Source organism: Triturus cristatus, chromosome 1_2 (genome assembly GCF_964204655.1).
Source record: "Triturus cristatus chromosome 1_2, aTriCri1.1, whole genome shotgun sequence".
Classification (NCBI taxonomy): domain Eukaryota; kingdom Metazoa; phylum Chordata; class Amphibia; order Caudata; family Salamandridae; genus Triturus; species Triturus cristatus.
The window spans coordinates 98,162,016-98,185,318 of record NC_140580.1 but is presented as its reverse complement, the minus strand read 5'-3'; the positions used below and the strand labels follow the sequence as shown (position 1 = coordinate 98,185,318).

At 44.0% G+C, this 23,303-nt stretch overlaps 1 protein-coding gene across 1 annotated transcript in view; it reads left to right on the top strand.

Annotated features, from left to right (window-relative positions):
- BAG3 (BAG cochaperone 3) overlaps positions 1-4,117 on the top strand; it is a 152,441-nt gene extending 148,324 nt beyond the window's left edge. The window contains exon 4 of the mRNA XM_085602853.1: positions 1,533-4,117. Coding sequence (XP_085458979.1) covers positions 1,533-2,243 — 711 coding nt within the window. The 3' untranslated portion in view covers positions 2,244-4,117. The remainder of the gene's footprint in view (positions 1-1,532) is intronic.
- The last annotated feature ends 19,186 nt before the right edge of the window (positions 4,118-23,303 follow it).

Below are 23,303 nucleotides of genomic sequence, written 5' to 3'. Positions count from 1 at the left end.
GCAAGTCTAGGCGTTTGATAGACAGTTGGTCTAAAGAAAAAGACAAAAATTCCATCTCATTCATCTATTATAGAATAAATTCTTTCTTAGTATTTCTCAAGGACTGTAACTCAATAGTATATAGGATTTACCTTAGATGAATTGATGGGTCGAAAACCTCATAATGATTTCAGTTAGGACGAAAAAGATGGGAGTTTCTATTCTTCCCTCATTGATTAAAACACGGTGGATACAATCCTATGGCCTATAAGCAAAACACATATTTTATATATATATATATATATATGTCTCTGCCTACTGGTGATTGATTGCATAAAGTTGTGAATGTGTTGACAAACTCTGCTGTTCCAAAAGGGGAATCGTTTTTTTGACATTTTAATGATGCCTGTCCTGAGAATGGCCCAATCAACGTACTTTACCACCAGACTGATATACTGCCAATGTGCATTACCTTAATACAATTGCTTGATTTTTTCTTTCATTTTTAAAATGCACTGCCCACACTACCTTATCTACACTTTTTTTGCCACCATTTTGATTGAACGGTATATACTGCACTCAAACTAATTAAATATGCTTTGAAAATTAATTTCATTTTGAGCCATCTTTTGTTCTTTCTGTAGTGATAATAAGGCTTGCACATAGTAATAGGCCGAGACATAAATAGACAACCTAATGATCATATTTTGATAGGAAACATTGTCCTTTTATACTACATAGCCAGGTTCTCTTAGGGACTATATATAGGGTGGCCATTTCTACTTCTACACTTGGAACGATGCCATGTTTGAACTTACCAACAAAGTGTAAATTAGGCTTGGGTTTTTCTTTGCAAAATCACAGTACAAGTGCAGAATCTGGGATACTCCCAACAAATTCATAAATGTCAAATCACCAAAAGGCCAGGGGTAGCGGACGTTACATTGCACGTCATTTGACCTTTATGTTCTGTCACACACACATGCTTACACATATACACAGAAACACACAAACACACACTCTCACATGCACACAACATAGATTAAAACATTGGTTTTACTTACCTCAGCTGGTAAGGAGGGTCATATTCCAGCTAATTGAACCCCATTTTTATTTCACTGATAGTGAATAATATATTATTATACACTATTAGTGTAATAAAAAAATACGAAAAACAAGCAGATTAGAGCCCCAACTAATGTTCATAAGGAGAAGCTGCCTCTGTGTTCCTGACACTGAGTTTGCTACCTCTGAGGCCAGGGGTCGACGCTGAGACCTCTGATGACCCCTTAATGACGTCCATGTACAAACCTAAGCATTGCCTTTCTTTCTTTCTTTCTTTCTTTCTTTCTTTCTTTCTTTCTTTCTTTCTTTCTTTCTTTCTTTCTTTCTTTCTTTCTTTCTATGAGTCACGGATTAAAAGGCAGATCATCATATTATTTTTCCTTAATAACTTCAGTGTTCAGTACCAAAAAATTAGATGGATTGTTAACATGTCAGACTAAATACACCACCAAGCTTACCAATATCTTTTTTTTTTTATCTTTCTGAAGGCTTTTCCACAAGAGACATCTTCTCAACAAATACCATACCAGAAAGAATCCTCCCCACAACCTATGTCCGAGAGCAAGGCGAGTCCTTCTGAGCCTGATTCTCCTCCTAGCAATGCTCCCATCCACATTGCTCACCAAGAGGTTGAGCCAGAGTTTCCGCCTCCACCTCCTCCGATCTGTGAGCCGGAGAGCATGGAGAAAAGTATGCCCAGCCCTGATATAAGTCCTCCCCCACCTGAGGTAACCACCCCTCAATATCCTGCACCTCAGCAGTCCGCGGAACCAGAGATGTCTGAGAAGCACCCTGGCATACTGCAGGTGGAGTGGATTCTAGACAGAGTACAGACACTTGAGCAAGCTGTTGAGGAATTTAAGGGCAAGAAGAATGAGAAGCCATATCTGATGCTGGAAGAGTACCTCACCAAAGAGCTGCTGGCATTGGATTCTGTGGATCCTGAAGGCCGGGCAGATGTACGTCAAGTCAGGCGAGATGGTGTCCGGAAGGTCCAGAACATTCTGGAAAGACTGGAGCAGAAGGCACAGAAGAATGCAATCACTTGCTATGCCCCACCATGTGTGCAGGAAAGCATGGAGGTGGACTCTGGGGCAGACAAAAGTGGCAGAGGAACTCGCCAATCAGAGTCAAAGGAAGAGGGATTCACCAACCCCATCAGTTCATCCCAGACACCTAGCGATGCAACTGCACCTTAGGGGGTTATACACCAGCTATATGCTTTCACAATTTAATACCTTAATTGTGCTTTTTCAGTGTCATTTATGTTGCATGTGTTTTCCAGAGCATTGCACAAAATATGGCTTTGAGAACATGTTGGTGGGCGGGGGCGAAAAAAGCAATTAAGAAAAAACTTATGGTTTAATCTTTTGAACATATCTATCTGCTCTGATGTACAAACAAGAACTGCTTTAATCAACAATTGTTTTAACTCTGGAATACAAACTGCAAGAAAAGTGAAATCAGATTATTTTATCTGTCTATTCAATGATAACATCGCAATGACTCCTGAATCCAGAGCAAGAGATTCAGCCATTTTCTTCCACAGTGCCTTGTTTTCCACAATAGTATTTGGTGTATTTAAGGAGACGTGTTTCATCCGAATATTCCTGGGAAGTTTTGTAGCATTTAACATTATGATAGCCCAATGTGTACAGAGATTCAACTTGACTCTTAAAAAAGACATTGCAGATTGCGAAGATACTATTGTTAATGCTCTTTCATACAGAGTCTCACCTTATACTATATCTTGTTTTGAGCTCCTATAATATGTGCCAATATCTCCCTCTTGGAGTGAGCAGAACAGATCACAACCAGCTTCCAGTTGAATAATTTCAAGCAAAGGCAACCAGTTGTCAATTCTCCGAGCAGCCTTCCCTGCAATATTTTAGTACCAATGGGCATGTTGAGGAGTGGCCTTTTCGTCAAGTGTTGCACAGTTATTTTGTTCTTCCTGCATTTGATTATTTCTGGAGCATCTGCAAAGCCATGTTGTCAAGCCACTCTCAGAATACATCCATTGGATAGTGTTTCTCTAGTCTCTGTGAAGCAGATACTATAGTTCAAATGCCCGGCTTCCTCCCCTCTGCCTTTTCCTACCAATGTGCCTCAGCCCTTCTCTAGAGAGATCTTTCACTTCTTAGATTAGGGGAGTCAGGGAGTTTCTTCTCTGTCCTTTGTCAGTCGTTGACCCCTTCAGAAAGAGCCATTTTAAAGGCTGTGTTTACAGAACCAGCGTTCAAGAATATGCCGTCCCTTATTTCTCTTTAGGAGTGCCCCCTAAAAATAAAGATGGTTGGGTCTCCATGGTCATTTGATCCTTGACCTATTCTTTGAAGAGGGATTGCCCAGACTCTCTCTGACCCCCCCCCCACCCCCCCCCCCCTTCCCGCCCCATAGCTGTTCTATGCTTGGCCTTTTTTGTTATTGGAGTGTAGTCTGTGTAAGTTCAGTCCTTGGCGTCTTCTTCAATGTTTTGCCTAGAGAATATGAGGGGGCTCATATTGCCTTCTAATTCTGACATTGGCCCAGTTACTGATGATATAAGCCGGATCCCAACTGGGCAAAGTTGTTACAGGGAGTTTTAAAACGGGCCTATTCCCACTGGGTACTATTACTGAGGCCACCAGCTACTAAACACGGACCACTGAAAAGCCATATGATTGTAATTAACCTTTAAAGCCATATGATTATATCTACTTCTGATGCCATATGAATGTAACTACTTTTGGCCAGTGCTAATACTGGCTGATCAGCACTATAATCGTGGGGTTCACAATCTCAAACCACCTGAATGTTGCATCCCATACCAAGGGTAGGAGAGAGGGCTTCCACTTGTTATATAGAGGTCTGCAGGCATTTATTTTAATGAACCTGACCTAGCTCACTGCCACATGCCACACCATTATGTAAATCCGACTGCTTTAACAAGGCACTGCTTCCCCTTCCACAACTAGGCACTTTATGTAAGAACCCAGATAAAGTGTGTGTACAAAACTGTAGGTTTATTTATATGTGTGCAGAGAAACGTATTGTTCTATTTGAAAAGAATAAAATTAATTTAGAACCTGCATTGTCATGGTTGTTCTTAATAATGCTTTGTTGATGAAACACTGACTAGAGACTAGCTTTTATACAGCTGTTGTAATTCATGATGTCTTTTATATCAAGGATGTCCAACGATGATTTACGAAGGCCTTAGCCATGCTAGATTGTTAGTCTAGACACATGGAATACATTTATATACAATTAAATCTATATGCAAATCATATAAATCACCATTGGTTATCTTGAAATCGGCTGTGCTGTGGCTCCACGAAGATCAAACTTGGGCATTGGTACGGTCCTTGCTATCTACCTCCCTCGAAAACCAATATTAGACATATCCCTCACTGACCTTAAGTGGAATGGAACATCATTACCATGCAGATGATGATATCTGTTCTCCTCACTGATGACTGTCCTCCAAACTCTTGAAATACCCTAACAGCGAGACATGAAGTTGGAACATCACTTACAGGGTAAGGGTTTAATGTTTTGAAGCAAGCCAAAAAACTGTTAGGCCCACAGGTTAGATGTTCCCTGGCCCTCACTGTATCTAGCCTTTGAATGCACATTGTTGGAAAAACCAGGGGTCCTGTTGGCATACCTCACAAAGACTGGCCTGTATGGAGACTCCCTCAGAGCTGCCAGAGACTCAAAAGTAGAAATCTGCTCTTAGTAGTCAAAGACAAACACAAATGTATTTATGATTTACAATTATTTATTTAACTCTAATCTAAACCACAAGAGATGCAAGGCAATAACTGTGAAATTTAGAAACAGATTAGCACAACCAAATATTAAGAAAAATAAACAAATTGAAAATACCTAAGATTTTAGTTACAGCTAAGAAGAGTCTACATTTGGATTTCTGCTGATCTCAGAGAAATAAACGTCATTACGCTCATCCATACCACTCCTTAGGTCAGCAGCACTGAGTGCAACGTCTATCAGTCTTGTGTTCAGTGTTCATTGACAAGGTGCTCAGGTGACCAGCATAATCTCCCTTTGAAATCCAAAAGTCCTCCTCGAGCAATTTAAAGCCAGGGATTTCACATCCTGCTCCTGGAAAAAAAGAAATGAAGCATCTTATTAATCCCCCTCACTGAATATTAGATCACAACGTGAAAAGTTGTTCTCACAATTTGTGTAAAAGTTGTGTGTGAACTATTAAGGGGATTAAGACACAACAATAGGTTTACACATAATATTGCTGAGTAGAATTGGGTTCAAAAGTCATGACTGGTTAAAACTGTCAAACATGACAGAGGGCACTGTGTAGCTTTCTCTCTGTAATGTCTGACAAGATTAATATTGCATTTACGTACCAGCAAAAATATACAGACTTCAGTCTGAATACACAAATTAGTGTTTCTCAAATAAATTAGACGGAAACAGTTTATAAGTGGGCAGTTTTGACCTGTTATCAATGTCTCTCAAAGTTAGGGCCTCCACCTTAGCAGCCATGCTGGATGTCAGCAGCAGCAGTTTTGGAGGATAGCCGTATGGTTGCACGGGTAGACGGGAAAGAAAGTGCACATGCATACTGATTATCCACCCAGCTAAAAGTATCAGCCAGCCGGAGGCGGATCAGGGAATGCCAGCACTGCAGGGCACAGCAGCTTGCCTGGGACTGTAAATAAGTGATCCAGTGTGATGGAACGGGAATGACTCTCACATTCCACCACCCACCTTATAATCAATCGCAAATCCTACAAATTCAGTTCCTAGAAATAAGTGCAGGTACAAATTAAGCACAAGATGTATGCCTCACAGAACCTAAAAGGGTGCAGCTCCTGTGCATGGCTATACATAGCAAATCTCATACTAGCCCATGGTGCACTAGTGAGGTCACGTAGTACTGCTGCTGTGCAAGATCATGCCCTGCAGCGGACCATGAATTAATAGAATCATTTGTACTGCGGTGTGCAGGTCGGGCTGGCTTCGCGTTCTACCCTGCTTTCAGAGCTGGGGGTACAACGCATCCAGTCCTACAAGCTGCCTACAGAGGCCCCAGTCTCTTTGAAAATGTCTCACTGTCATGGCTGGTCTGTCAGGAGGGGAGCGAGAGATGACCATAGAAGGTGTGAGGGTAAGTAAGCAAGGACACAAATGGCTTGGGGTGGAGTGATGGAAAGCAAAAGTTTAGATTGGGTGGATGTAGGTATCGAACCCCATGATGAAGACGAGCGGGAATGAAGGGAGAAGGTGACCAGCATGAGGTGCATGGGGGGGGTGGAGAGGCTAATTTATGAAGAGACTGATGGGCAGGTGGAGGAAAGCAACAACCACAGTTTTGGGAACACCGTGTTGGTAAAGGACAAAAGTTAGGGAGGCTAGAGATCATGAAAATAAAAAGGGACACAGCAGCTTGGAAGGAGACTTGTATAAAGAAACAGAAATAATTCGGGCAGGGGCTTGATAAACGGATGAGTGTGAGGAGGAGCACAAAGGAAGTTCAGAGGGTGGAGGGCATCTCTTGGCAAAGCCATTCCTTGTTGACAATGATAGAACATAGCCAGGCTGTATCTCCTGTAAGCTTGACCCTATGCCTCATCAATACACAACAACACATCCAACTTCACTGTAGGACATTGTGACATAACAAACAGCAACGGGAGCACTGTTTGCAGGCGGGTAGGAACGAGCAGACAGTTTGTTATGTGGAGCTAGTAGCAAAAGTGTGAAGGTGGTTGCATGTCTGTAATTGCTATTTCATCTAGTTTTTTTTGTAGAACAAGGGTGTCCTTTGCATGATTAGTTTAACCTACCAAACCAATGACAAATTGTAATTGCTTTTGTTTAAACAGGAGGAACACCTATTGATTAGAATAAATTCCGCTATTTAATGGACACGTAATGTTATATGGCTTTTGCTTTTGTCGACGCTTTAACTAAAACGTTAGAAAGGATGAGACACAGGATATGAGGTATGCGAGTCTCACAGGACGGGGACCCTACGACAATAAAGAAAACTTTCAGAATACAAAATTCAAGGTCAAAACTATAAAGGTTTATTTAAATTTAATAGTAATTACAGAAGGCAAAAATAGTTGGGTAAATTCAAATCAAGATCAATAATACATCAAATAAAGCCAATTGCAAGAGGTCATAACATACAATCGCCTATCAAAGCAAATAAATAGGCAGAACCAAAACAGCAAATGATTTCCATAAATCTGCTCAGTTCAAATGTTCTAAGTATAAATCAATAGCAGAATGACATACAGACTGCTCAGTTAGAAAGGCATCTTAACTCTATAAGTATAAAGTCAAATAGACAGACTACCGTGGAGCCTGCATGGTATAGAGGGCAAGAAATGTCTGGCACGCATGCCAAATAGGGAACGTTTTATAGGTTTTCAGACAGTGAAAGGAACACTTTCGACATAGTATGAAGTGAAATCATAGGGCTAACAGGAAATCATAATTCGTATAAACATGATATATGAAACAAGAAACATTTAGGAACACCTACTTTGCATGAATAATTAAGATATTAAATGAGACCTGACTATGTGAACTTTGTGTAAGAAACGAAAACAATGCATGGTGCACTGCTTAGAGCAGACCCGGACAAAGGAACTTGAATAAGTTGCAACTACAGGAACTCTCAGCTCACAGCTTTCTTCTTGAGGAACATAAATTAATACATTTCATGCAGCACCAGGAAAACATCACCATGAAACTGAACTCTATTTAGCTTATTTTCTGCAGTGGAAAAACACAGGATAGACAAAACATTCATGTAAGAAAGCTTTCACAAACAATGAATTCTGCATTCATCTTCAGCAGCTTTAAAATGGTCGTGAGTGCGTGCAGGCTAAGGCCTAGTAATGCTAACTTAAGGACAAGTTATGATAATTGTGACATAATGATATTAACCGAAAACCAAAGAAATAAACATTATTCCTTATTATTAAAAATGCTGTAACACTTACTTTTAAAAAAAATCATTCATTAATCTTTCAACAAATGAATACAAAATTCATGAAATTATTTCATTATCAATATTTCAGTTTTTCTTTGAACAAGCCAACACATTTCACCGTTTGGCTGTGAGCCCTAAACGTTTTCAAGACTTAGTCACACATGAGACAATTTTAAAACAGAGAAGGGCAAATGAAAGAAAATACAATAGAACTGTAGGTATGAATAACATTACAATATTAGCAGTGATAACGCCGGATTCTTATCTTACCATCCACTACTCACTCAGGTCGACTGGATCTTTGTATCTGCTGTGGAGTGTAAAGGGGAGAAACCAATTCATCTCAACAAACCCAATAGCCAATCAATACCAACTCTGAAGAATCACTGACTCCGAATTAAGTTTAGGAGATTTATTACAAAGCCAAAAACAATTGAATATACAAGCACCTCATGACGAGGTTCAAGAAATACATGGGCACTAATACAAAGTTTAGTCTACGTAACAACCTAATTCAATGAAGCATAAAAAGGACAATACATTCCAAAAATGACTGCTCCAACATCTAAGTCAGTCTTCATTAGGCTGCAAAAGAAACAATTAGTCTGTCCCTACACTAACACTAAAGTGGCATCCCTACTTAGCATTTCCCAGGCAAAGTCAAGAAAAGGTGTCAGCTCGTGAAGACTTCCTAAGAAGTGCATTCACACTAAAAGTCGGTAACCAAAGCTTCCAAACTAATTCTAAGTTTCTTTCTCTGGTCTTTACCTTTTGACCTACGTCCTGTCTCTCTCTGTCTCATCTCCTAACACTCCCCTCGGGGCACTGTCCCTAATACAAAATGCACACCATGAAGAACACGCCTCGTGAACACCTCCTCTGGGTGGACACCTTCAGGTGGTAACTTTCCACCGAAACCAGCATCTTGTCCAGCAACGGTCCATGTGTCCTTGGATCCCAGGCTCCTCCAGCGCAGAAAGTATCGGCCCAACCTTATCTGCATTCCTGTAGAATATTGTAACTATCCTCCTTCATACCTAACTCCTAAAACAAAAGGTTAGTTGAGCTAACGAGGACAATGTCCTTGCACCTGCAACAGAAGCCTGAGAAACCAAAATCTTTGCACGCACACCATCCCAACTGAGATTCTAAATGAGAGCTCTCCCAGGGAAAAAACATCTCGGCCTGCACAATTCAGCTAACATAAGAAATGCAAATAGGCCTTCTCATAGCAATATATGAATGTTCCACTAGGCCTTTACACATTAAAACTACACACATTAATAAACATTACCTTTATAGGCACTATTTTCCATTACACTGGATACATAAGTAAGTATTCCTACGCGTGCAACTTAATATGGTGCACGTTTAAATCTAATGCAATACATTACACATGAACTAATTTGTTAGGTACTTGCAATAAACGATTACATTTAAAAGGCATTTTACTCTTCCAACTAACACGAAATACATTTCGAACATTACATTCACGATTTTTATTATTGAAGGTTACTCTTCTAATGATCATCTGTTAATGAAACACAAAATATGAGAAGAGATATGTAGGTGCGGGCTATGCACAACTATGATGCACCCCTACAATTTTCAAAATCTCATGGCGCTCTATCAGTTCCCCCATTTGATGACCTGTGTCATCACCAAAATCACAACTCCCTGGAGAAAGAACCGACCTAAACAGAGCTCGTAGCCATTCTTCCCTGTCGGAACCTCTCTAAATTCTTTATATTCTGGTAGTGACTGTCCTGCAGTCTAGCCATCCTTATCTCTTGTTCCCTAAGGGACCTCTCAACTTGATTCGCCCTGTACCACTGATATGCTCTGGCAAATCCCCACAAGCAAATCACACAAGCCACTATGATAATGATAGGCTTCAGAATATAACCAAGAATACTTTTCCCTAGATTTGCAAACCAATTTCCCACTTTGCCAAATCCTTTTCCAACTTTCTCCCAAACACCCTCTTCATGCAGATCCTGGATCTCATGATGTATCTCAGTGATGTTACTTATATACTTCTTCAGATCTTTGAAGTTATCTGCTATATATAAGTACAGCACTCTTGAACCTTCAACATTTTACAGACTCCGCCCTCTTTTGCCAATAAGACACCTAAAGCAAGACGGTTCTGCATCACCATCGTCCTTATCGATAACATCTCCCCATTTACAAGTATCAACAACTTAGCTGTATTCATTGACAACTCGTCAACCACAGTCGCCAATCTTCTAATCTTCACATCATTCACGATCACTCCCAAACTTGGTATTGCTGCTCCAAAGATATCCCCAATCACTGCTCCTACATCTGCACCCCTCCTCACTCTAGAGTGCTTCCCATCCTCCAAAAGCTCAAGTTCCTCTGCGTGGTAAATATTAGGAAAAATGATTCCTAAATAGCATGTTCCATACCAATTCGCAGGCAATCTCACATAAGCATTCTTTCCACACACAAAGGGGCCGATTCCGATCCTGGAAAAACCGGGTACGAACCGTCGGTTGGAGCGTTTTCTCCGTCCGACTCGTACCCGGTAAAAACACCATACAAACTTGCAAGTACGATTCGTACGGAAACACCATTTCCGTACGAGTCGGAAAAAACACCGACCGACAGCAAAATACATACGAATGTGATCCGGGACACCGCGGACGTGACGTCCGGACGGAGTTAGGCATGTTTTTACGTCCCAGCAAGTACGATTCGTACCGACAGCAGTCCGGACGGCAATATTTTTACGGAGCCCAAAAAGTGCCGGAAAAGCGAAGTACGCCGCGATGCGAGCGGAATAGGGGGCCCGGTACGTGCCGTCCCCCCCCAGCCCCGCAGATGGACGCGCCGTACCCCAGCCCCCCCGCGGATAGACGCGCCGTCCCCCCCCCCAGCCCTGCGGATGGACACGCCGTACCCCCAGCCCCCCGCGGATGGACGCGCCATCCCCCTCCCAGCCCCGCGGATGGACGCGCCGTAACCCCAGCCCCCCGTGGATGGACGCGCCCCCCCCAGCCCCCCGTGTATGTACGGTGCATACCCCCACCCGTGTATGTACGGCGCGTACTCCCACCTGTGTATGTACGGCACGTACCCCCACCCGTGTATGTACGGCACGTACCCCCACCCGTGTATGTACGGCGCGTACCCCCACCCGTGTATGTATGGCGCGTACCCCCACCCGTGTATGTATGGCATGTACCCCCACCCGTGTATGTACGGCGCGTACCCCCCACCCGTGTATGTACGGCACGTACCCCCACCCGTGTATGTACGGCACGTACACCCACCCATGTATGTACGGCGCGTACCCCCCACCCGTGAATGTATGGCGCGTACCCCCACCCGTGTATGTATGGCGCGTACCCCCACCCGTGTATGTACGGCACGTACCCCCCACCCGTGAATGTACGGCGCGTACCCCCACCCGTGTATGTACGGCGCGTACCCCCACCCCCGTAGGTATGGTACATACACGGTTGGGGGTACGCGCCGGACACACGGGGGGCTGGGGGGGACGGCGCATCCATCCGCGGGGGGGCTGGGGGTACGGCGCGTCCATCCGCGGGGCTGGGTGGGGACGCGTACATACGGGGGGCTGGGGGGGTGTTCGGCGCATACCGGGCACCTGTTTGGACGTCTCCATGGTTGCTATAGGAGTTCGCTCCGGACGGTCTATTTACCATACGGTTGTACAATCGGACGGACGGTACGAATCGTACTTGCACGCTCGGACTTCAGTTTTCAGATTCGTACGTAAAAATGTTCGGGGACGTGTCGGACACCTTTTCCGACCCAAGGACGTGTCGGGGAATTTACCCAATGCGATTCGTATGGACTTTTTCACATACGAATCGTACTTGCCAGTTTGTACGGGACTTGTACGATTCGTACGGTAAAAAATCCAGCTACGATTCGTACGGGGAATACTTTTCCAGGATCGGAATCGGCCCCATAATATACCGTTGGTATCACTTGCACCGAACTCTGCAGAAAATCCTTCACAGACGCTTCCATAGTGAAAACATGATCACACGCACTTTGTCCCACATACATCTTATCATAGTAAGTCTGTACACGTTTCACACACAGTTTCCCCTTCTGCACCAGGTCCAGTGTTATAGAGCCATAACTTCCCTTCGCTCTGTGAGATCTCTCCTCCTCAGTCCAATCTATTGGATTCTCTCCAGTATCTCGTGTTTTTGTTAGTTCCCTATATCTATCCTCTACTTAATTTACAAACTTATTTTCTACCTCAGTTAGTGAACAGGTTAGATTGTGTCTGTGAGCATATGCTGTATCTAATGTTGAAGTCGGTATGAAATACTTCCCAATCCTGCTTGTAATATTCATACTTATTCAAGTGCTTGTAAGCTGGTACCTCTGGAAGCACTGCATCATAATTCGAAAGGAAGTACTCATAATGACCTCTCCCATAGAACATACTAAGCAACAAACTACATGAAATCCCATATGTCAGTGGAAGATGGTGATAATTAATCCCCTCATCCACTGAGGCAGGCAACTGCATAGACACATAACAATCTTTCACATCCATCGCCTCCACGTATTCATATAGCAGCTTGGCATACGCATTAAGCTTAAAATTACCTTTAGACAAATCTACATGCAGTCTATGACTATCTTGATCTAGCAAAGCCTTTTCAGCTCCAATGATACACTCTATCATGGTCGAACTATAGGTGTAGGTGTTCCCTTCACCTCTATGACTCCTACCTCATGTGGAATAGCTACTGACACTATAATAACTATAACTATTGAAACTATCACTCCTCCTATGGGTGTACCTATCATATATTTGGACATGCGATTCGGATTTCCAGCCTCCATTTTCGTTGTTGGGTTTGAGTTCAACAGCAACCACTTAGAGTCTCTTTCTCCTCCACCAGCTGCTCAAATCAATTCAAAACGCCACTCCGTAGATGCTGGAAATCCCCTTTACAGTACTTTCAGATCCTTATTTACACAGTTCAAAAAGACTTCCTTAACCTTCTTTCTCCTGCTATGTAAAGTCCCTAAATATATTCTTCTTCCTTTCGGACCTAGGTTATCTTCTTGTTAAGCACTTATTTACAAAACACAGTCTTAGTCACAGTCAACGATAAGTTCAGATCCAATTGCAGTTAAAACGTATTGCAAGATTTCAAGACACCAACCATTTGATGAGGTGACAGTTCAAATCCAAACAATGGAAAAACAAGTCTATGCAAGATCAGGATTCGTACCTCACTCAAAAGCGGAGGATCCGGAACCCTGATAGTCAGCACACCTTCGATTTCAAGTCCAGGAACTAGCAGTTCCACATCAATTTTTATTAAAATGTTATGCCGGAACTCACTACTCCCGGCATCAGTTACTGCGTAAGTCCACTCTGGGGCAGCGTACCTCTGGCAAGGTACTCTTGTCCTCGTTGATCTCCTCAAACTTTGAGCTTGTTCTTCGTCGCTCTCTTCCGATTCAGAGACCTCAGACACAGGCACAAGATAACTCTCAGAAGCCAGTCTCAGATTTAGCCTTCTCTATCTCCCAGGCCAGGTTGCAGCTGTGCCTCCAGCTCTTTTGCTCTCTTCTCGGTTGCTCTGCACAGCACTTCCTTCCGCCAAATCTGACTCTATGCCACTCCCCACATCACTTTCTTGCTCCGAGTCAATATCTGGGTTATGGACAACATGACTCTGCTCAGCTTGATCTGATGAGCAACCAGCTTCTCCAGCAACCCTTACAACTTGTGCTGCCGCAGCTGGATTTTCATTTGTGAGAGGAGCTGTTTCTTCCAAGGGTGCTGAAACTCTGCGGGTGTGTGAAGCGTGTACCCAATTTGGCAGCCCTCCGCACTTCACTGCTGTATTCGTGACCAGTATCACTTGATAAGGGTCTCGCCACCGAGCATCCAGGCAGATCTTCCTCACATGTTTATGGACAAGTACCCAATCTCCCGGGCACAAAACATGGCATAGATCAGTTGAAGCTGGAACAGCGGCAGCCTGCACCTGCTGAGACACAGAACGGACCACATCAGCTAGTCATTTGCAGTAATCCAGGATTAAGTCATCAGTGATGTTTATCAAAGCTGTCAGCGGTACTGCTGGTAATCGCATCGCCCTCCCCATTAGGATTTCATGTGGGGAAAGACCAGTTCTTCTATCAGGGATACTGCGAATACTCATCAACACCAGGGGCAACGCATCAGGCCCCTTCAGAGACGTAGACGAACACACCTTTGCCATCCGTGCCTTTCAAGTTCCATTTATTTGCTCCACTATCCCAGAAGCCTCTGGTCGATAACTGCAATGGAGTCTCTGATCAACATTTAGGGCGGCACAAAGCAACTTCATGATCTCGCTGTGGAAGTGCGTCCCTCTATCTGACTCTAACGAGGTTGGAAAACCAAATCTAGGAATCAGTTCCCTCAAGAGCAGCTTTGCCACCGTGAGGGTGTCACACCTCCTTGTTGGGTACGCTTCTACCCACTGTGAGAAAACACACGTCACCACTAAAATGTACCTCAACCCATTACACCTAGGCATCTCGATAAAATCCAATTGCATCCTATTGAAAGGCCCTCCCGACCTCCCAATGTGACTCAGTGTGACCACAGTCTTTTTCCCAGCATTCATCTGTTGACAAGTAACACATCTCTGACACACTGCTTCAGCAACCGTTCGAAACCGTGGATTGTACCAGGTTTGTCTGAACACTCGCACCATCGCATCCCTTTCAAGATGCACAGCACCATGAATCTGTCTTGCCATAGGGCTCAATAGGTCATCTGGTAATACTGCTCGACCATCACTAGAAACCCAAATGTCAATGTCTCTCTTCTCACAACCTGATTTGACACATCCATCCTTTTCCTGTTCTGGAACCTCTTACTGCAGGCGCTTGAGCTCATCCCAAGTGTCTGCCATGGCTAACATCATGTTGAGCTCGGTTCTCTCTTGGCTCTCTCCTGTGTAGTCTCCAGTAAATATACACCCTTGTTCAGCGCAAAAACATGCAACTTCGTCTGCATATCTATTGCCCAAAGAGACAAAATCAGTTCCCTTCCCATGAGCTGCACACTTCACCATGGCGATTTCTTTTGGACATTGCAAAGCCTTCAGCAATTGTCAAACATATTCTCCATTCCTGACGAGTGAACCAGATGATGTCATGTAGCCCCTCTGAGACCATAACTGTCCAAAATCGTGAACCACACCGAACCCATACTGGCTATCGGTGTAGATGGTGATTCTGATCTGATTTGCGGCCAGACAGGCACTAGTCAAAGCAATAATCTCAGCCACTTGTGTGTAGTATACTCCTTCTAAGCAAGCAGCTTCAACCACTCCTGTAATGGTGCATACAGCAAATGCTGCTCTCAACTGACCGTCATTGTCCCTTAAGCATGAACCATCAACAAAGAAAATTGCATCAGGGTCACAATGTCAGGTCTTGGTTTGGTGCAAAGTTCAGTCACATCGAGACACTCATGATCCTCACAATCTTCATCATCTGTGTTTTGTAAAGGCATAAGTGGAGCTGGGTTTAAAACAGAGCACCATCTCAGAGTCACATTCTCCGCTGCAAGTATAACTTGCTCGTAGCGTGTGAGTCTGTTGTTCGTCAAGTGCTGAGTTTTAGTCCTCGTCATCAACAGTTCAACAGAATGTGGAACATGAACAATCAAGGGATGACCCATGACAATGCTTTCACACCTTTCAATGCTGACACCCGTTGCAGCAACGGATTTAAGACATCCGGGCAACGCAGAAGCTACTGGATCTAAAGTAGTTGAAAAGTAGGCAACTGGTCTACGGACAGCTCCATGACTCTAAGTCAGAACCGACAATGCGCAACCTTCCCTCTCACAACAGAACAATGAAAAAGATTTGTTGTAGTCAGGCATTCCCATAGCCGGAGCACAACACATGCCCTCTCTCAGCTCCAAGAATGAAACCAGACAATCATGGTCCCATGGTACCAGATCACTCACATCCTTGTGGGTCAACCTCTGCAAAGGCTTTGCCTTTAGAGAGAAATTTGGAATCCATTGGCGACAATATCCCACCATCCCTAAGAACATTCTGACCTCCCTCTGAGTGGTAGGTACAGCCATGTTCATGATTGCCTCAATCCGATCCGGTGACACCTTCCTCTTGCCTTTCGCAACTCGGTGGCCCAAATACTATACTTCACTCAGACAGTACTGCAACTTGTTCGGGGACACCTTATGTCCATTCTCTGCCAAATGATTCAATAAGGCAATCGTGTCAATCCGGCAAGCATCCTCAGTATCTGACACAATAAGGAGATCATCAATGTATTGCACGAGAACTGAGTTCTGCAGCAACACAAGATTCTCCAGATTCTTTTTCAGGATCTGATTAAAGATCGATGGGCTCTCGGTATACCCCTGAGGAATTCTACACCACGTTAACACACGATTTTCCAGCCGGAAAGTGAACAAAAATTGGCTTTCCTCATGGAGAGGTATCGAGAAGAATGCTTGACACAAGTCAGTCACAGTAAACCATTCGGCTTGGCATGGAATCTGAAAAAGGATCACTGATGGATTCGGTACCACTGGTCAACAAGGAACAACAATCGTGTTAACCTTTCGCAGGTCCTGCACGATTCTGAATTTCCCGCTTGGTTTCTGTAATCCCATGATGGGTGAGTTACATGGACTGCCCATTATCTCTTTCAGAATTCCCTGCTTGATCATGGAGTCAATAACAGGTTTGATCCCTGCGATCGTTTCTGGGGACAGATTGTACTGTGGGGTCCTCGCTAACTCAACATTCAGCTTAATCTGAATCTTAACTGGCTCAACACCTTTGATTAACCCAATCTCTTCTTCCGTGAAATCCCACACATCCAATGAAACAGAATCTCTCAAGTCAAGTGGAAGTTCCTCCACCGTCAACACTGGATACATCTCAATGCACAAGTGTTGATTTGCAACCTTAAAGGTGGCATCATCGTCCTTCGTCTGAACTTCTACTCCCTTGGGTGTGCAATAAATGGTGCAATTCAATTTGCACAAAAGATCTCGTCCTAGCAAGCAAACAGGACTTGAATCACACACAACAAACTGATGTCAATCGCGGAAGGTTCCTATTCTCACAGGAATCGGCACAGTCAATGGACTTGTCATTTTCTTGTTTGCTACTACTACGACTTGGATTGATTGTCCCGAGAGGTGTAGGTTGGGAACAACTGCAGATCTCACAGTAGAACGGGTAGCACTAGTATCAACCAAAAAGGTGGTAGGATTACCGTCAACATCTGCCTCTACAAACGGTCCCCTCTGGTCTACCTCTAAGACTGCCCCAAGAGTGCAGTCTTCCTCCCTCCTCAGGCACCGTCATTTCAACGGGTCTGAGCTGTACTCATGGAAGTTCTCGAAAAGGGGCATTTGCTGGTACGTCCGATTTCCCTGCGGGGTTCTTGGAGGTTGCGGGACTCTGACCTGTAGGACCATCGTCCCCCCTTGCATGGATCTGGGTCTTGTTACTGTATTGGCAGGTTCAGGTGCCTGCACCATTTCTACCTCCTGTTGCAGCTGATTTGTGCGGATTTAACCTACACTCGCGCTTCCAATGCCTGATTTTGTGACAAAGGTGACATGCCGTAGTCTTTTTCAACGTTGCTATGTCTATCCCTGTCTTGGAGTCTACAGGTTTCCCTTTCCCTTGACCCTGTGCATTCTGATTCCCTCCTTGGTTATTTCCTTGTCTTCTCCCTAACGTTCCTCCATTTGGCTGTGTCTGGAATTCCCTGTCAGCTGTTTGCATTTGGACTAGCATCAGCTTATCCTCAAACTTCCTATGTTTCTAGTCCACTTCATCACTACAATACCTGGCGTACCTCAGTATTTCATCTACCGGCTTGTTCTGCCAGCAAATCAAATGCTGCTGAATCATGAGACTAACTTCAGGTCTCAATCTCAAAACAAACTTCGAGAAAAACTGTCCCATATCCTTGGGATCTAAAGTGTCTAGTCCGCTGTACTGGTTGAAGGCTTGCAAAAGTCTCTCATAATATTCATGCACAGTCTCTTTTGGTTCCTGAATAGTTTGATCTATCTTAACCCAGTCAATATCTTGAGGCGAGATCTTTAATTTCAGCCTTGTAATTACTTGTTCAAATTTCTTCATGACTATAGGGGAAGGACCATTGGTCACAGCATCCCTATCTGGTTCAGAAGTTGGCCACTCAACTGCAACTTTTCAAGCTGCCCATAAATCACTTGGTACGACAATGTCAAACAATGTATTCAAATCGATCCACAACACCTTCGAGATTTTGACAAAATGATCAACCTGCTTATACCATTCGACGGGCTTCTCCCTCCACTGAGGGAAATCATTGGTGAATGCTGTCAAGTCACCTCTACTCCAAGGCACATGCACATACCATCCATTCTGTACCTCTCTTAAAGGGTAATTCTCCACTCCTATCATTCCCCCTCCCGGAGGAGGCGTTTCTCCTATGCTTATTTTTGTGCTTTTCTTCTTAGACCATCTTTCCTCCCACTTGTCAAGCATGCTCCAAGCACGTATCCCAATAATCAGTTCTCGAATATGAGCCTTCAACCCTATGACTCTCTTCTCTTCCAATTCCTGATCACTGTACTGCAATCTGTGACTTCCCTGCAACATCTTCGTTTTGGACAAATCCACCTCATACCTTTTTCACCAGTTCCGATAACTTCTCATGTGCTGATCTTGCTTTGCGAGTTACATCCTTCGCTACAAACAGTAACTCATCTGGCTCATAGAGTTCTATTCTTTCTAAAGGCAGATTCCCACTAATTATCTCGTCTACTTCAGCTTTCAGCCTCACCACATCCAACATTTTTGCTCTTATAGCAACCTTCAAGATCCCTCAACTCGATGCACTACTCAACCCTTCATTCTCACTATTCTGATCTCCACATAGGTTATTTTCTGCTACACTACTAGGGACTGGTCGACCTCTTGAATCCTCCTGATCCCAATCTCCGGGCATCCTGTCACACTGGTTTCTTACTGGTGGCTCACACATTCTTAGATCTGATCTCGACTCAGCCAAGGGTTTCGGTCTTTCCTGCCTCACATCCACCTGTCCTCTTGAGGAGTCAGCAGTGGCATGGCAATGGAGTACTCGATTCTATAGGTCTGGGAAGGTGAGCTATTCCACTCACCATACCATTTCCTCCAGAACTAATCCCTTCTCCTACTGCTGATTGCACCGAGCTCCCATTCCTCGTCTGATCCGGGTCCTAAACTGACACTATGGGTCCAATGGTAACCGGCACTGTTAGAGCATCCGGTAACCTTCCAGTTCTGTTAGCCTCGCCACTTGCTGGGGTCTGTGTCCTCATCCCTTCTGTTCCTGCTGAGATTTTCCCCACTACTCTCACATTAGGCTGAATCTGTGGATCCCCAATCCCCTCTGTAGGTACAGATTTTCCTTCTTCTGAGTCTGGGTTATATGGGGGTGGTCTCTCTGACAATAGCCTCTCTAATAAGCCATCATCCATGTCCCTATCGTCCTCTTCTGTGCTCTTCTTCTGCGTGTCATCCACCTTCACCATCAACGGGTATAACCTATCCCCCTCAATGGTTTCCACCCTCCATCTTTTCTCCAACGCATCCAATTTCACATCCTGAAATGCCCTGATTGACTTTTTCACCCTTTCCTGACTTCGGTCTCATTTCCTGTCATGTGCTGCTCTAATCCACACATGTAATGCCTCAAACTGTGTTGGTCTGGGTAGAGGTCACAATGAAGACATCACTGATTTCAGCTGGTACAAAACTTCCAATCTAAAGTTGCCATAGCTCGGGAATGTCAATTCTCCCTCTTTTTCAGTTATTTTGTGCCAATTTTCAAGCCAAATTATAGTATGCAATCCCACATTCGTTGCCATGTAATGAGCTGGGGTATCTTCGGGCGGAGCCTCTTCTCCTCCCCGAGTAACCACCGCTCTATCTCCTCTACACATGTCTCGTAAAACTTTAAAGCATTTCATGGTAAAGTCAACTTAAATCAACTCTTTTACACACAGCGTTTTGTTCTACTTCCTGATGTCAATCCACCGATACCAGTGCAGCTTCACACTAACCGACCTATCACAGCGCGGCACTTTCTGACATCACTCTTCTTCCGCATGCAGCAGTCCCCCTCCTCTGCAGCTCGTCTATCACTCACTCACACGTCTCTTTCATACGAATGAAATAACTGTTTGTCCACGAAACGACCGAACAGTCACCTCTTTGACTGTCTGTCCACCAAACAGTCTCTTCATAATTGTCAACCTCAACTCTGGCAATTGTATGTCCGCGAAACGACCGGACAACTGCCTGAGACTTAATCGATAGGATCCACTCGCTGGATGTTCCACATACAGCAACCCACGACCTGCGTTGGTTACTCACACACTCACACATACGTTTCGCTATCACCGGTGGGTCAGTCTATGACATCTCAAGACTCCCACATTCACTGGCCAGACAATTTCAACTCTTGGTGTCTTCTATACCACAATCTCTTATCCCGGTATATTCAAAATCAAATCTCATGGACCGCGCGCACTCACAGTCCAAAACCACAGTCATTTGACTCTCACACCAGCTCCGCAAGACATCACACAATCAACACAACAGCGCAATCTAACAGATACACAACCCTATTCATACTCACTCTTCCACGAACTGCTGCTTCCGCCGCACCGTTACTCTCCGCCGGCTTCCATCAACATCATCGTCTTCCGCCCACGATCCACTGGATCACCAATTCTCGGGCTCTATGGGGACTCAATAGTGACTTACCCTAATCTAGATATCCCCTTACTACAGAGATGACCATCCTACTCTGCTACCAACTGATAATGCCGGATTCTTATCTTATCTTACCATCTACCACCACTCATAAGAATCCTCAGGTCGACTGGATCTTTGTATCTGCTGTGGAGTGTAAAGGGGAGAAGCCAATTCATCTAAACAAACCCAATAGCCAATCAATACCTACTCTGAAGAATCACTGACTCCGAATTAAGTTTAGGGGATTTATTACAAAGCCACAAATAATTGAATATACAAGCACCTCATGACAAGGTTCAAGAAATACATGGGCACTAATACAAAGTTTAGTCTACGCAACAACCTAATTCGATGAAGCATAAAAAGGACAATAAATTCCAAAAAGATTAAGCTTGCAATGACTGCTCCAACATCTAAGGCAGTCTTCATTAGGCTGCAAAAGAAACAATTAGTCTGTCCCTACACTAACACTAAAGTGGCATCCCTACTTAGCATTTCCCAGGCAAAGTCAAGAAAAGGTGTCAGCTCGTGAAGACTTCCTAAGAAGTGCATTCACGTTAAAAGTCGGTAACCAAAGCTTCTAAACGAATTCTAAGTCTCTTTCTATGATCTTTACCTTCTGACCTACGTCCTGCCTCTCTCTGTCTCATCTCCTAACACTCCCCTCGGGGCACTGTCCCTAATACAAAATGCACATCATGAAGGGCACACCTCCAGAACACCTCCTCTGGGTGACACCTACAGGTGGTAATTTTCCACCGAAACCTGCATCTTGTCCAGCAACTGTCCATGTGTTCTTGGATCCCAGGGTCTTCCAGCGCAGAAAGTATCGGCCCAACCTTATCTGCATTCCTGTAGAATATTGTAACTATCCTCCTTCGTACCTAACTCCTAAAACAAAAGGTTAGTTGAGCTAACGAGGACGATGTCCTTGCACCTGCAACAGAAGCCTGAGAAACCAAAATCTTTGCACGCACACCATCCCAACTGAGTTTCTAAATGAGAGCTCTCCCAGGGAAAATACATCTTGGCCTGCACAATCCAGCTAACATAAGAAATGCAATTAGGCCTTCTCATAGCAATATATGAAGGTTCCATTAGGCCTTTACACATTAAAACTACACGCATTAATAAATACCTTTATAGGCACTATTTTCCATTACACTGGATACATAAGTAATCATTCTTACGCGTGCAACTTAATATGGTGCACGTTTAAATCAAATGCAAAACATTACACATGAACGAATTTGTTAGGTACTTGCAATAAACGATTACATTTAAAAGGCATTTTAGTCTTCCAACTAACACAAATACATTTCAAACATTACATTCACGATTTTTATTATTGAAGGTTACTCTTCTAATGATCATCTGTTAATGAAACACAAAATATGTGAATGTCTATGTGGGTGCGGGTTATGCACGATTATGATGCACCCCTACAATTTTCAAAATCTCATGGCGCTCTATCAGCAGCCCACCCCACCTTAGTGAATACTGAAAACCATACGCTGTCACAACTCACAAAAAACTAAGATGAAATTAAGTGAGCATAGTTGAAGTGCTCTATGTATGTAGTAGGCCTCCTATTCTATTGTGGAGATTGTAGCACCTAAAATACACAATTTAGAGGATACGTGTATTGCAGCTGCCAACGGACACATGATTTATGATGCTAGCACTACATGTGAGGAAGAACTCTGGGTCTTATTTAGTTAGGTAGCCTCAAAGTTACCTTAAACATCTCGAGGCTGTTTTTATCTTTAAGGCAAAATGAAAAGAAAAAGAAATCTGACAATGTCAGAGGAAGAGTAGTACAGTCAGATGAGAAAAAGTGTGTCTGGCTCTTTTTTGTCTTTTGGGCTTCCCTTATGTTATATTATTTACGAGTGTGCTAACTCTTCTGTATGTTATAGGTAGAATGTGCGTATTGAAGTCTGGGTCTGAGTCACACTGGCAGTATGTCACAAAGGGCCAAATTAGGAGTTTGGTGGGCAGAGTACACTGTCTCAAACGTGACGCAGTTCTCAGTCCGACAAATCCTCGGTCTGCCCGCCTCATTTAGAGATGGGGACTAAAAATGTTCCGCAGTAGCGGTCCGTGGAGGGAGTTCCGTGGGGCGGTGAGGTGGGGCGGGGGAGGGGCAGGGTGGGGAAATGTAAACACTGGAATATGGATGAACGGAGGTAAGTACACATTTAAATAAATAAAACGAATTCCTTTGCGCGCGCTGCATCGCATTTTGCCTCCCCCGCCCCACCTCACCGCCCCACGGAACTCCCTCCACGGACCGCTACTGGTTTTCCGTGAACGAAACCCCCATTGACTCCATCGATAGAAAACTTCCTCTGATGGCCTGATGAAATAGGGACAATCAGAGGTAAGAATTGACACCACCCACCCTATTTAGGGTAGGGAGTGTAATGGTTTTTTACCCTGTCGGTCACTGCCAAGAAAACCCT